This window comes from Gopherus flavomarginatus, chromosome 4 (assembly GCF_025201925.1).
Source record: "Gopherus flavomarginatus isolate rGopFla2 chromosome 4, rGopFla2.mat.asm, whole genome shotgun sequence".
Lineage (NCBI taxonomy): Eukaryota > Metazoa > Chordata > Testudines > Testudinidae > Gopherus > Gopherus flavomarginatus.
In genome coordinates, this window is record NC_066620.1 from 152,864,996 (window position 1) to 152,880,162 (window position 15,167).

Consider the following 15,167-nt stretch of genomic DNA (forward strand, 5'->3'; position numbering starts at 1 on the left):
ATTCATTATGGAATGCCTTTACACCACTGTTTTCTGGTGTTCTTACTAGACAATCTCTTGTATTCCTTAATACTGTGAAACAGTTCGAGATACAGCTAGTATGAAAAACACAGTGCAAAATAAAATGTTATCAGAAAGTTTCAAGAAGGCCTAAAATTAAACTGTGCGGATATCTATTCCTTCCTGAGCAAACCAATATTGCTAACATTATCCTTAACTATATGTACATCTAAAAAACGTATATTGGCACCCAATTTTTATATATTTTTTAAAAGTACGAACAACATTAAAAGGGCCCGCAATTACCCCTGACATTTCCAACTAACACCCCAGTCTCTTATAAATATTAAGGAAAAGTTTCAAAAACTTGACAAAACAATTTGTCTGGCATTAGGGTTACCATACATCCAGGTTTTCCTGGACATGGCCTTTTTTTTTTTTTTTTTTTTTTTGAGGCTCTGTCCTCTGTCTGGGCAAATTTATCAAACAGGAAATGTCTAGGAATTTTGCAGAGCAGACATTGCAACTCAGAAAGAGTCCCAATTGGTCCACTTCCTGATTGGTTCCTCCTCTGCATCTGTAGCTGATTGGTCCACAGCTGCTGGATCCTGCCCCCCCCCAGGCCCTCCTCCCAGCCCTGGGAAGGAGGTCTCACAGGGAGGCACTGACTGACAGCTGTTGCTGCGTCCCAGACTTGCATCATCTTGCATGCTGAATTTTGTTACAGCTCTGGCAGACCCCAGAAGGAATCAAGTCCCAGGGTTGTAAGATCTCCAGTGCAGACAGAGAAATTAACCTCAGGAACCAATAGTGAGATCAGCCCAGTGGCTCATAACTGCAGGGGAACATAGAGAAAAAGACTACTTAGGGCTTTGTACTTTATGACTAACCATGTTGAACTGTGCCAAGAAATAAACAGGGTGACAAAGCAGGTCATAAAACACTGGTACTATGGGCTCATAGCTAGCTATTTGTCCCACTGAGCAATGAGTGTTTTTCAGTGCTAAGCTCAAATAGAGAACATTGCAGTAATGTAGCCTGGGTGTTACCAAAGCAATGATGCTGTGATGAGATCTGCATTTCAGAGAGAAATGTTCACAAATAGAACTTCAATGAAAAGGCACTACCTGCCACCAAGACTGCAACAATAGCATCAGTGGATGGAATATGATCATGAAATTGCAACTAAATTGCCGATGATCTGGCACATTGGACTAACATGGGCTCACTATCCAGTTAATTTCTTCCTAACTATCAACATAATTTCCCCATTTTATCTGGATTCATCTTAACATAGTTTATTCAAAGGCATTTGTCACAGTCGCTGGAAGAGCAAAAAAATAGCAGCTTCCAGTTGTGATGACAATCAAATAGATATTGACTCTTGGTATGTACAGAATAAGCCACCTTTCTTAACTTTCTGTGGATCTGAGAATGTGCGTCAACATTTCTGCCATTTTACCATTTACAATAGAAACAAGCTGGTGTGATTTGTCTTTTGCGTGTGTGTGTGTGTATGTATGTACATATATGGCTGTGCTGCACTGCACTATATATCTATAAAGAACCTGCAAATGTAGAGTTTGTATTCATTCATTAGATGAAGTTTTTTGCAGCTTCTTGTACTGTGAAAACTAGCAAGATGGAATGCTGAGACTTCACTCAGTATTGTGAAATAGAATAAAATTATAATATTTTGAAACAAATAGCAGATTAAAGCAATTTTTCTTGGCACAGGTAAGGATACATAGAGTACAAAAACCAGCATTTAAAAGTTGGCTAATATACACCAGATTGAGATTCTTGAAAAGGACTCAGTACACTGTACTATCTGCAACAACAAAAAAAATTCTTGTGTAAACTGTTCAAAAACCAATTATTGACAACTTAGTTTGTAGATCAGAGTTGTTTTGTTTGCTGCTTCTCTTTCATATTGTGCTGATAGCATTCTTCGGAGCTTATGCACAATGTGCCTCAGTGGCATGTGACCAGGTTTCATTACTGAATTTTGTCCACTGGTAGGATCATTAGCTTCCCCGAGCCAGCCTGGGTACTGACAGGGAGTGCATGAAATACCATGTTTGTAGGCTTTGACAAGATTATCTGTGGTGATCCCTGATGAGGCTAGTAGTCTGTGGCTCAGAAAGGCAATAGGACGATAGATGGGGCAAAAACTCCCACAAACCCACAGATCTCTAGTTGAGTTGGAAGAAAACTGCAACATTCACTTTTTTGATACTATAATGTTGCTAAGGTGCATGAGTACATCTACAATAATTGTCAGACAGACTATAAGATACAATTCCTCCTGTCATTGAACAAATAGAGGGTGGATATTATTAGTTTTTTAAAGCTTACTATTATTGCATTTTGTAGGCTTTCCTTTGAACCCATAGAATTTAATAAATTTTAATCTTCAATTTGTATGTATTCTATATAATTTGTTGTATTTAAAATATTGTAGGTACTTGTTAGCTAGTTTTATGATATCCCAGTGTTATTACTCTTTTGTTGTTGGAGACATCAAATATTCTGATGATCTACTGTGGTTTTCTTTCATTCACTTTGGTAATATTTGCAAATGCAGTCACAAAGCATTCTTTTCTAAGTTTTACTTTTTATTGCACAGCAGGGAAATATAACAGTACAAAAAAAACCCCAAAATATCAAATGGTCAAATTAAATAAACACATCAACTGTAATGATATCATCAGTACTACATAGTGAAAGATAGAAGGATCCTGCATTGAGTCAAGAGAAAAATCTATCTCACGTTTTGATTCTGTTGTATTGAAATAGTTGTTGCTTCTCTTTCTTGTTTCTGTCTGTCCTGTTTTCTGCTAGATCTCTAGCCCCACTGAAGTCAGTAGAAGTTTTGCATTTAACTTCAAAGGAGCCAGGTTTTCACACTAGTCTGGTTGTCTGCAGGGGCAGCTCCAGGCACCAGCGCACCATGTGCGTGCCTGGGGCGGCCTGCCAGTCGCTGTGGGGGCAGCAGTCAGGGAGCCTTTGGCAGCATGCCTGCGGGAGGTCCGCCGGTCCCGTGGATTCAGCGGCAATTCGGTGGCGGGTACGCCGAAGCCTTGGGACTGGCGGACCTCCTGCAGTCATGCCGCCGAATCCACATTACCAGTGGACCTCCTGCAGATGTACTGCCAAAGCCGCCTGACTGCCGTGCTTGGGGCAGCAAAATACATAAAGCTGCCCCTGGTTCTCTGTGACTTTTTTTCATTTAGATTGTTGATTAAGTTGCTGTCTCTGTTCATACGGATAGCTAAATCAGGAGAAAAGGTGGAAGGTATTTTGTGTTTCCTGGCAGTTGAGAGTGGGAGACAGTAGTTTAGAGAATTAATATCTTCCGTCATTAGTATTTTCCAAGAAACCCTAGAACTGTTGAAATATTTTCCAACAGAATAAGTTTTTTTTAGTTGGAAAATGCTAGTTTGACAGAATCAAAATGTTCCATGGGAACATGTGGTTGGGATGAAACTTTTGAAAGAAACTCGTTAGGCAGACAGGTTTCCCTGGGCGGTTGTCTTCTTGGGCAACTAGATTGGTGGTGGGCCAGCTATCTGCCTGGAATATTTAAAAAAAAAATAAAAAATTTCTATTCCATTGAAAAATGTACATTTTCAAAAAAAATTGCTTTTTATCCTGATGCAGAAGTTTTTTAATGCAAAGTTTTCCACAGAACAGAAATTTCAGTTTCTGCACAGCTCTCCCATGTAATAAAGCCCATGGAAATGTGGAGCTTTCCAATGTGGTCCTATTGTAATTGTTGCAGACAGTAAGTGGATACTGAGCAGTTGAAATGTTGGGATTCAGATTTTTTCCATTATAGCCAAGAAGTGTCATAGTCTTGGTTAATTCATTGTCTATATTCAGGTTATTATTGATGCAAATCCTTTCCTAGTACAAACCCCCTAGATGTGTCTGAAGACAGTAAATATTCTGCATCTTCTCTAGCAAACATCTGAATGTCTTTTGAGTATTCCTTTGATCATCTGATCAGAAAGAAATATTTTATTCTTTGCAGCTCTATATTTTGACTAATCATTTGATATAGTTGCTGTTTTATTTGCAATTCAGTCTCTGCCAGTTCATCATATTTAGTATGTTCTTTGAATACAGCCTCAAAACAGTCTGGGGATTAAAGATCAGCATGACATCCACATACATGTAGTCTAATAGTTTACAAACCCAAGATGATATTGAGCTTTACTAGATCTGTAATTGCTTGTAATCCATTGGAGTTGGAGCATGGAGGAATAAGGTCAGCATGTGTCTAATGACTCTTCTTCTTGCTTTGTTTCTATGAGGCATCAGTTCTGTTCCCTGGGTGTTTTCAGTAATATGCTAAATGCCCTATTGATTTTTTCATCCTTCCATAGTGGCTTCAATGTGTTTTCTGAATTACCTTTTTGATCAGCATAGTATTAAGCTTTCCCAGTGTAATAGTTAGCTGTTTTGCTTACTCTGGAGGTCCACTTTGCTCATACTTTTTCCCCAGTTGTTTAGCATCATATTCTAATTGTGTTCTAGTATAGACTGCCAGTTCTGAAGAAGGCTGAAAAGAACATGGAGAGAGAGCTCTTACATGCAAATGAACCAATAGCCAGTAGGATGGACCCATTTACTCCCACAAATCCTTGGGCTTTTTGTATTTGGCAGGTCACACTCCTTGTCCCTTCTGTATTGCCATTAGTCCTTCACACCAAAAGGAAGAAGGTGGATCATTTTCCATGCAGTGTTTGTCATGTAGTTTTCCTCCTTCCAGGATTTTTCTGTAAAAAAAATCCCGTGGACCATGCCTAGTGTGAATCACAGCTGAGAATGCCACATTCAGGACAAACTGATCAAAAATAGGGCAGACATACCTCAAAACTGGTGGTTATTCTAACATTAGAGTTCACCATGTCAGCAACAAAAGTGAGCTCCTGTATCACCACACTGGCTAACAAGAAGCCAAAGTACAGTCCCCTTGTGCAATCCAGCCCCAATCACCACCAGACATCTGATCTTTATGATGAGAGGTTACTGAAAAACAGATTCATCATATATAAGGTTCTTCTAATCCCAAGGATCAGCTACTCCCCCAAGTCAATATACTTACATTTTACCAAATACCACATGTGTAGCCAGTCTTTTAGTAACTAAAAACTAAAGTTTTATTAATACAAAAAGAAAATAAGAGTTATTAATTGATTAAAGGAAATGTGTGCATTACAGTTGTTTCAGAGTTTGCCGGTCAGGATAGTAGCAGTGATGTTAAATCTGCTATTTTATAGTAATTCTCTCTGGTTCACCCAAATAGATTAGGTGTCATCAGTCCATTGTCCAAAGCTTCCTTTTATTAGAAATCATGTCCAAAGAGATGGGGCACGATTGAAGACAAAGCAGTGATGTCACAGTCTCCTTTTATACTTTTAGCTCAAATGTATGGAAGGTTACTGGCAAAAGATAGTCATATCACATGTCCTTATGTGCCTTGCTGAACCACGGGGTGGCCATTGCCTCAATGCTTTCTAATAGATCTTCAGGAGGGGCTCACTGTGTGATCTGATTGTCTTTAATGGGCTATCAAGCAGGCTGCCTAGTCTAGATGCAAATCTGTCTTGGGGTGTCACCCAAGAAAACATGTTTGAGATACAAACTCTTAGCCAATATTCATAACTGCATATACAAAGATGATACATGGATTTAAACAGGATAATAATACTTAGCAGTCTATAACTTTTCCATTGATATCTTACATGACATACTTTGTAAAAGATTTATTGCAACTTTGTAACAGTGGTGACTGTATTAGTGTAATTAGTTATCTTCCTTTTTATGCAGCATCGCGGATGTGTCTGGGACTATTTCTTAGTCACTTTGAAATCTGAATGAGTTTTTCTATTAACTCTGATGAGATCAGGATTTCATAGCAGATAGAGACAATGTTCTTAAAACAAGCTAATATTTGGGCAAAATGGGGAGTATATCAGGGATTAAAATTGAAACCAGTTTCAGAATACTGTCAAATGTCTTCTTAAATTAGACAATAATATAATATATGGAGATATACCTATCTCATAGAGCTGGAAGGGACCTGGAAAGGTCATTGAGTCCAGCCCCCTGCCTTCACTAGCAGGACCAAGTACTGATTTTGCCCCAGATCCCTAAGTGGCACCCTCAAGGATTGAGTTTATAACCCTGGGTTTAGCAGGCCAATGCTCAAACCACTGAGCTACCCCTCCTCCCAAGATGAGCATCTTTTACCTTTGTCATTTAGAAACAAATTGTATTTCTGATGCAAGGAGAAAAATGTGTATACATGACTTTCCCTCACAGAAATACAGACCAGAGAATCTTGCTAATCCTTGTTGCAACTGTGAAAACTCCTACAGCTGATTTAATTCAGCAGCAAGCATTGAACAGTGGGTTTGAGGATATTAAGGGGATAAATAGAAAAGTAGAATAAACATGTTAGAACTATCTTCAGCATTTAACAATCACTTCTTTGAGAAAAGTACTGCACAGCCTTGGGTGAATGTACTTTTCTGTGAAGTGATAATAAGTGCAACATTTCTTTGAATTGTAGGAGTCCTTTATGCTTTTTCTTGCCATGCTGAAGCTAACAATTTTTTGTTTTGTTTTGTTCTCTTTTACAGGTTGCCTTTTTGAAGATGTGAAGAATCCAGACACATTAACTGAAAATTATTCTCAAGTTAACCTTCAAATAAAATACAGAAATATGAGGATAATTTCCATTGGGATGACTTTCCAGCAAGAGTCAGTGAGGGTGCAAAACCTCAACATAATATTATTTTATTATTTATGATATTTGTTGGATTTTTGGTTTTGAAAGAGCAAAGCCAATGACTGAGAAAGTTGGTTTAGACAGGCATACATTACAAGACTGGAGTTCTGAGAGTGACTTATATCTGAAGGCTGAGGTGACCATAATGATGACTTCTTAATCACCAAGGGAAAAGAAGTCAATTATCTTGATGGATAGTAACTTATATATTTTATGTGGAAAATGAAGAACTGACAGCCAGTAGAGGGTATAAAATATTTAATATTGTGAATTCTAACTCAGAAATATATATGCAAATTTTACCACTTTTCTCACTTTTTTTGAGTTGGCAGAGGTAATCAGACAACTAGAACTGTAAAATGTAAACTTGTTTTCCAGCAAACTTATGTATGTAGCATATACATTATTTCCATATGAAATCCTACTCCCTAATCAAGAGAGAAGGTAGTATTTACATGCCTGCACCCTATGTAAAACTGAATGAAATTGATAATGTATTAGTTAAAGTTCACAGACAAAATGTTTTTGTGATTACTTAAAAGAGATTATCTTGCAACTATAAAAAGAAGGGTGTCTGTGAATATAAGGTTCATAGAAGTTGCTGAACTGATAGTCCTCTGTTTGCGAAGCACGTGCATCTCAGGTTGTGACAACATAAACTTCCCCACACAGCCCTTCCTAGACGTTCCTGGGTGCCTCAATCCTGGCTTGGCGGGACCATATCTATGGAGTAGTTCAGTCCTTATTGCCCATTCTGTACTTTCTCCTCTTATCAGACTGTCAAGAAAAGTTGACAAGTGAGTTAGTGCTGATTGGAGTTGGTAGCAGTTTCTGTGTTGTAGTCACTTATCTACTTGTAATTGGACTGATACCACCAAATGCATTCCATGTGGAACAAATAACCTTGCACTGTTTCCAATTTTGGAGTGGACCTCTCATTCTTTAGTTGTCAGTAATCACTTTGGTCTGCATTGTGCAGAGAGAGTGCCAGAGAGGATGTGTATATATGTGTGGGCAGTGGAGGGAAAGATGAACTATTCATCTCTGCATAAGCACCGCTACTACCATAATTCAGCAGCCGCCCTGTACTCTGCCTAAGCTAAGGATAGAGCTGAACTTTTGACAAAATTCGTATTGTGGATCCCTTTTATACTGTATATCTGAGCCCTGTATTAACACATATTTGGAACCCTGCCCATTTTGTAACCTTAATCTATTTTCTTGTGTGTCCTCAAGATTGCCACAGAATACCATTGGGGCCGAAAATTTAGCACGATTCAAAAATGGGTCACACATTTATATAGATAACTAGATGATCCAGTTTATGCTACCATACATTTTGGTTTGAGTTATTAAACACCATGATTCAGGTTGTAAACTAATCTCTAAGTATAGGGGTTATGAGGAGACCGAATATAGTATGCAGCATAGCCCACGTTTGTCTGTTCTGTTTTGTGCCTTCCCTTGAAGCATTTGGTGCTGTCTGCTTTTGGAATCAGAATACTGGATTCGCTGAACCATAGGTCTGATCCAGTCTCACAGTTCTTATGTCCTGAAGATGCTTGGGAGAAGCATTTCTACTGAAAATAGTGGAAGAAATCCTGTTTGTACAGACTGGCTTTTTTGCAGTACTCATCTTTAAACAATTAAGAAATAAGAGAGACAAGGTGGGTGAGGTAATATCTTTTACTGGACCAACTTTTGTTGGTGAAAGAAACAGCTTTTGAGCTTACCTCACCCACCTTCTCTCTCTTTAATATCCTGGGATCAACACAGCAACTACACTGCAAACAATTAAGAAATAAGAAAGCTGTGAGCTTGTCAAAGGACAATTCTTTAAGAGGAACGGGTTTAGAGGGAGAGATTCTTGTTATGGTAAGCAGGGGGAATGGTCCCGCTACTGTGGGGAACTTTCCTGGCTTCTGCACTACCCCAGTGAAGTGGGCTAGCGAAAGGATCTGAGTCCTTGCTCCCACTTCCTTTGTCCAGAGGCCTCCCTGCCCTTGAGGACTCCCCTTCCACTCTCCTGTCTGGCAGAGTCCTCATAACCCCAACAAGGTTGGGCCCAGGATTCCTGGGGGGCTTAACCACCAACCCTGCTGTGGTCACCCAGGACAGGGGCTAGCATGTCCCCACTCTGGGGTACTCTCTTTGCACTGCGCACCTCCCTGACCCACTGATGACATCATACAATTTAAAGCAAATACCAGTTATTTAATTAACAATTAATTTTAAAAAAGAATAAGGAAAAATGGGAAAGGTTAAAGGAAAACACATCACCCCGTTCTGTGGCAGGGACCATCACAAACAGTATCTCTGGACATCAGGGAACTTCACAGTCTGTTCCTTGTAGGTCCCAGGCCTCCTTCTCAGGCCCTGGCTGTACTGCAGGGACGCTGCGGGTTGGACACTTGCTCTGGCGGTGGCCACACACTCTCAGGCTCTGGGTGGCAGGACCCTTCTCCCCAGTGTCACCTCCACTGTGTCAGGGTTACGATCCCCCTCCAAGTCTGGCCTGCAGAGCCTCTTGGCTGAGGTGTCTCCCTGTGCTGGGCCCACTGCCCAGGGTCCCCTTCGCTCTCCTCAGCTGCTCACCAGCCCCAGCTCCACACTGCCTCAGTGCGGCTGCTGCTGCTGCTCTGCCTTCAGCTCCCTGGGCTGCTTCTCTAGCCTCTCTGACTCCAGTTGCTACAGCTCTGCTCCCAGGGCAGGTCTGCTCTGCAGGCTGCTTCTGTGACTCTCTCTCAGCTCTCACCTGCTTCCTGGGCTGCTTGTCTGGCCCCTCTGGCTCTGGTTGCTGCAGCTCTGCTCCCAGGGCAGGTCTTCTCTCTCTGGTCTGTGCTCTGGCTTTTTGGGCTGCAGCTCTGCTCCCAGCAGCTTAGCTTGGGCCCCTACTCTCTCCTTAGCTCAGCCTCACTCCATCGGACTCAGACAATTCCAGCTCACACAGAGCACGGGACCCCCGTGGCCTCCTGACTCCTTGATTAGCCTGCCCGCCCTGTCAGTCAGGCTGATCTGGAGCATTGGCCTCTCCACATTGTTCCTGGAGACTGTCTCAGGCTCCTGATTTCCCATCGACCCCTCCTTTTTAGTGCTGGGAGCTAGCAACCAAACACCCCCACTGAATGTTAGTAAGGGGGCAACAGTCCTCTTACATTATGAAGAGCTGCTTTAAAAACCCTGTGATTCCAGAAGTCAGCACTTCCTTTACATGTTTGCCAATAATATTGTTCTAACACACGCTGCAAGATGCAGAGCCTCTCCTGTGAGATATGGGATATATGTGGAGGTTAAGACCACTCAGCAACTAGTTTAGGTCCCATCCTACTTTTTCTCATTATTTTAGATTTGAGTATTCAAATAAAAGCAGAAGTGTGGCATTTTTCACATATATATTCTGGGGCTATATTGTGTGCTTCCATGATAATTTGTCTATATAACAATGGTGAGTCATTTTAATTTTTCTCTTATGAATACAATTAATTTTTCACTATTTTTTTTCCCATTTTTGTTTTGCTCTGTTATGTGCTGGTCTCTGCTTTCCAGAATATGATTAGGCCAATAAAGGAGGGAAAACATTGAAATGACAGATTGCTACACTGTGATTGTAAAGCTACTTTCCTCCTATTTAAATGCCTCCTGTTGTGATTTTGCATCAATAGAGCAATCTGCTCCAATGCTTTGTATGTTTAAAATCTGTCATCGTGTCAGTTTCTCCTACATAATATGATATTAGGGACATAAATAGTTAATATACTTCTAATGGCAAATGAGGTTCAGAGATGGCAGGTGCAGGCAAATCATTAACTTGATTTATCAGCAATACAGAAGAAAAAATCTTTATGAAGTGGGACACTATAAATAAATATAAACCAAACTCCTCCTGGCCAATTTATCACACTCAGAAAACCATGTAGAATATCACAGTGAAATGTCATACTTCTAGTGTGTTCAGTTCGAAAGGATTCCTGGGGAAATATATGAACGAGGAGACAGCAGAGGTAACATTAGGCCAAGTGTGCAGCCTCACAAAGCCATGCTCTTCAAGAACCTTGGTGGCTTTTTTTTAAGCCTGGTCTTTGTCCCTGTACCAGGAAGGTGAGCATTTCTGGTTCTGGTTGGGTTGTCTTTCCTGCAATTAAGTTATTTGGACAGGTACCTAGAAAACTTCAGCCCACTTACAGTAATGTATAAATGTATCAGAAGTCTGAAAATGGGTTTACTTGCCAGTATACAGAAGAAGGGGAGAAAAATCAATAATATCCCCTTAAGAGGATTCATTGTGATGACAGGTGATGCATAATTATAACAGACTGTAACTGTTTTTAGAGATGAGTTGTCTAATTTTTTTTTCTTTTAAATCTTTCAGCATTTTTCTTTAGCTCTTTTCATAGGCACCGGTGTACTTGAATCCTGATGAGTTCAGTTGTTGCTTTTTTAAAACTCATTAATTATAATGCTTTATAAAAATGTGGCAATCTTCATGTGAGTGGGTTATTTTTACACACTACTTCTTGTCACAACATCCTTGTGATCATTCACAATTAATGGTAAATCTGTCATCTTTTAAATTCCACATTTATATGTGTCCAAAATAGAAATGTTGCTTATTTTTCAAGTTTATAAAGGGTGCACATCAGAAGACCTCATACACATGAACAAACATTTATTTTTTCCCCACAATGCCTACAAGCCCTTTGTTACAAGATTAAAAAAAAAAACAACTTTTCAATTCTGGTTTAAAATAAATAGAATGATTCTGCAGATAAGCATTTTGGGGTTAAACACACAGTGTATCTACACTGCAGTAAAAGCTATAAAAGTTCAATGTAGACATCCAGTCTCAAACCAAAGCCTGGATGTCTACACCAGTTGGATAGCCCTGCAGCTTGAACCCGGCGAGCCTGAGTCGGCTGACATGGGTTAGCAGCAAATGTTTTATTGCAGTGTAGACATACCTTAACATGCTTTTATCCGTTCCCTTTTCCATATTGTGCTGTCTTTCAACAGTTAATTGACTGTTAACTTAGAATAAATCTAGATAAAAACAGTGTTTGAAGTGTGAGCATGTATAAATTTGGTTTTAATTTAATTGTAAAATGCCACTTTGTCCTTTTCTTTTATGTTACCTCTGAGGATTTCTATGCATTTTACAAACATTAACATACGGTCTCTCAGAGCTGCAGAACATATCTAAACCTTCTGAATGAACCTGCCCTTTAAAAATAGTCAAGCTTCATTCATAATTTGAAACTATGTTCTCCTTTAAAACTGTTAGAAGCTTCACAGAGACCTTGATCCTGCTGTGCATAGTGAGTCGGGATGACAAGGTTGCTTCACACCAGCATAAGTGTGAGTGGAGCTTAAATACCAGCACAAGTGAAGATAAGCAGGGACGGAGCAAGGCCTCAGCTGCCTTTGACTTCAGTGGAGCTATGACAATTTATACCAGCTGAGGATCTCTCCCTTGGCCAGTTCCTCTGCACTGGATAGACATAAGTCACAAACCCTTAGTGTTTCTTGCCTTGAACAGTGTAGAATAAAAAAAGGGTAGTGTGGGCACAGGGTATGTCTAAGGAGACATGGCTTAAGTGTGATCATCATGCTATTGGTCTGAAGGTTCAGTGCAGCTCATAATTACTGACCACTGTAGAAAGGTGTTGGCTGTAAAACAAGGAGAGGGGAGAGAGAAATCCAGTCAATGCCCTTCAATGCTGGATGGTTAAATTCTAGATTAACAGGGTTATTGAGTTTACAAATTCATGCAGTGTCCTGGCTCTTCTCCAAACTGCTTTGGCAACTTTGTCAGCTGTTGCACTGTCTGTGGCTATTATGAAGGATGAGACACACAGTGATCCAATTGTATAGTTAGTATAGGCTGTTTTCTCAGATTACCAGGCATGCCCTTTCCCGGGTTTTGATTTACGTAGACCTAATAAGAGCAGAGCAAGCGTGGTCCTTTGTCTGAGCTTTGAAAGGAATCTGAGTATGGGACAATTTACAGCTTGTGCTTTGTCGCTGAAGAAGAAAAGCTTTTTTGTCAAATTGCTGGAACACATATCCCAGAATTGATGAAGCAAACTGAAAATGCTCTAAGTTAAGGGTATCTTTTAAATAAAGAGCAATTAAGAGGGTTTGAGCCACTATTTTAGTTGATTCAGGATAATTATTAAAATCATATTTTGAGCCCGAGATGTGCAAACATGGCTTTACTGTTGTGAGCTCTTATCTTCAATAGACAAAGAACAATGTTCCAGTCCAGCAAACACAGCTGTGGTGGATCTGGCATTTATGCAGTTCTTTGCTTAGCTAAGCAAACAAGGCATGGGGGAACCCAGTAGTATACCTTGAGCATGATGCAGCAGCAGGCTCCAGAATATGCTTAAAAGTAAAATAAACTAAACCGCTTTTTTGATAAGGGAATTATTGCCTAGTCCTGCAAATTTTTTCCAGACATCTACAGGCACTGTGAAGAAGTATCTGTGGTGGTGGTGGTGGTGGTGGGTGAGAGGGGATTAAATTTGTGAATAGAAATGATTTGTGAATAATTTGTGAATAGAATATATATATGATTCTTTCTTCAATGCCACCATGTGACTAGCGGGTATATTTTAAAAATATACTACAGAGTTATTTCACAAATATATGAAAACACTGGTTGTTTTATGATGACACTTTAAAATCTGAAGCTTTTCCCCCCTTCTAGATTTTGGCCCCAATTCAGCAAGGTCTATAACATTTGCCTAACTTTAAGTACATGAGTAATCTCCTTAAAGTCTTGCTGAATTAGGGTCTTTATTTTCAGTGATTTTACCAATCTACATGTCACTAGTTTCCATTTCAACCAAATACTGTCAGTAATATATAACTCAGCAGTTTCTTCTGTAACCTAATTGTCATAGCTGCTCATGGCCAAAAATCAAGTTTATGATAACAGGAGCAAAATAATGATCATCTCCAATGACCATGATACTGGGGATGTTTTATTAGTTTCTCTAGATAGCTTCTCTCCTTCCTTTCCTTTAATGTTTTACAGAATTACATTGCTTTCGTACTATCTCTTCAGCAAAAGACAATTTTGTAAAGTGCATTCCCAACTGCACTGATGAAGTTAGAACAGCTTGGCACAGGCTTGCAGACCAAGATGCTTCAGTGAAAAATGAGTTCTGTCAACAAAAACTGATTTGTAATCATAAAATGTGGACGAGGTGGTGAATTTTGTATAGTCTGTTGGTCACCCACTTTCAGGTTTATCCACCACCCTGAGGGAGCTGTTACTTGTCAGAAATATCTGTGGACTTTAATCTGTCAACACTTGTTCAATGTCAAATTACATCAGAGCACGTTCTTTCTCATCTTTGATTGCAGCAGCTTTCCCTTAGTGATCTCCTTGGGCCAAATGAACTTTAGAAACAATCTTATCTGAAGCTTTGCAATCATTTACTCTCCCTGTGATTATGATGAAAATATTATTGGTTGGTTTTCAAGGCCTCAGCTATACAGTGTCTCTCATTTTTATAATTCCTTAGGTATTGGTCATATCAGGTACTCAAAAACTGCTGATTCTTTATCAAAGCAAATTTATTCTAATCTGATGCTTATCAGTACATCCACTAGGAGATGACCTCACACCCTGGGCCACCTATTTAAAAGCCATGTGTGTGCTTTATGGCTGGCCTCAGACACTATTACCATGGCAGTTTATTTAGAGGGAGTATCTAGCTGCCATGTTTTTCATGTGTACTATATGGCATAGTGTCTCATGCTACATATTGGAAAACTTTTATTTCTGTTAAACAGAGTCAGTAGCTATGCAGTGTACTTGTAGTCGCTTGATCTCTGTTGTATTTTTTTTTCTTTCTCTGTTTTTTTTCATCGAGTTTGGAAAAGGGCTGCCTGGGACATTTTGATAAGAAATACATATTTTTAAAAGGTTAGTCAATGTAGTATATGTACAATTAAATCATATATGGAGAATTTGCCCTCCCCTAAATAAATCACATTTACCCTTACTGGCAGTCTCAGTGGACAGATCAAGAATACAGTGAGCATGGAAACTTAAGCACCATTTTCATCCCTAGACATGGTTCTTTCATAAAAGAGATGATGCTCTTTGGTGGACACTTGAGGAAGCTTGTCATGCTCCGGCTGCTGCTTCATCTCCCTAGAAGATGGGGAGCACATGATCCTCCAGCGCTCTCAATCCAATGTCTTTTCTGATCAGCATAGAAGGATAGACCAGTGGTTATGGCACTAGCTATGGACTTGAAGATCTGAGTTCAATTTCCTGCTCTGCTAGAAACCATCTGTTTTGCCTTGGGGCCCTCAGTTACCCATTTGGAAGATGGGGGAATATTAGCACTTT

General features: G+C 39.8%; 1 protein-coding gene across 1 annotated transcript in view; it reads left to right on the forward strand.

Annotated features, from left to right (window-relative positions):
- UBE3D (ubiquitin protein ligase E3D) overlaps positions 1 to 9,851 on the forward strand; it is a 129,872-nt gene extending 120,021 nt beyond the window's left edge. Inside the window, exon 10 of the mRNA XM_050950163.1 lies at positions 6,654 to 9,851. Within this exon, the coding sequence (XP_050806120.1) occupies positions 6,654 to 6,674 (21 nt within the window). The 3' untranslated portion in view covers positions 6,675 to 9,851. The remainder of the gene's footprint in view (positions 1 to 6,653) is intronic.
- The last annotated feature ends 5,316 nt before the right edge of the window (positions 9,852 to 15,167 follow it).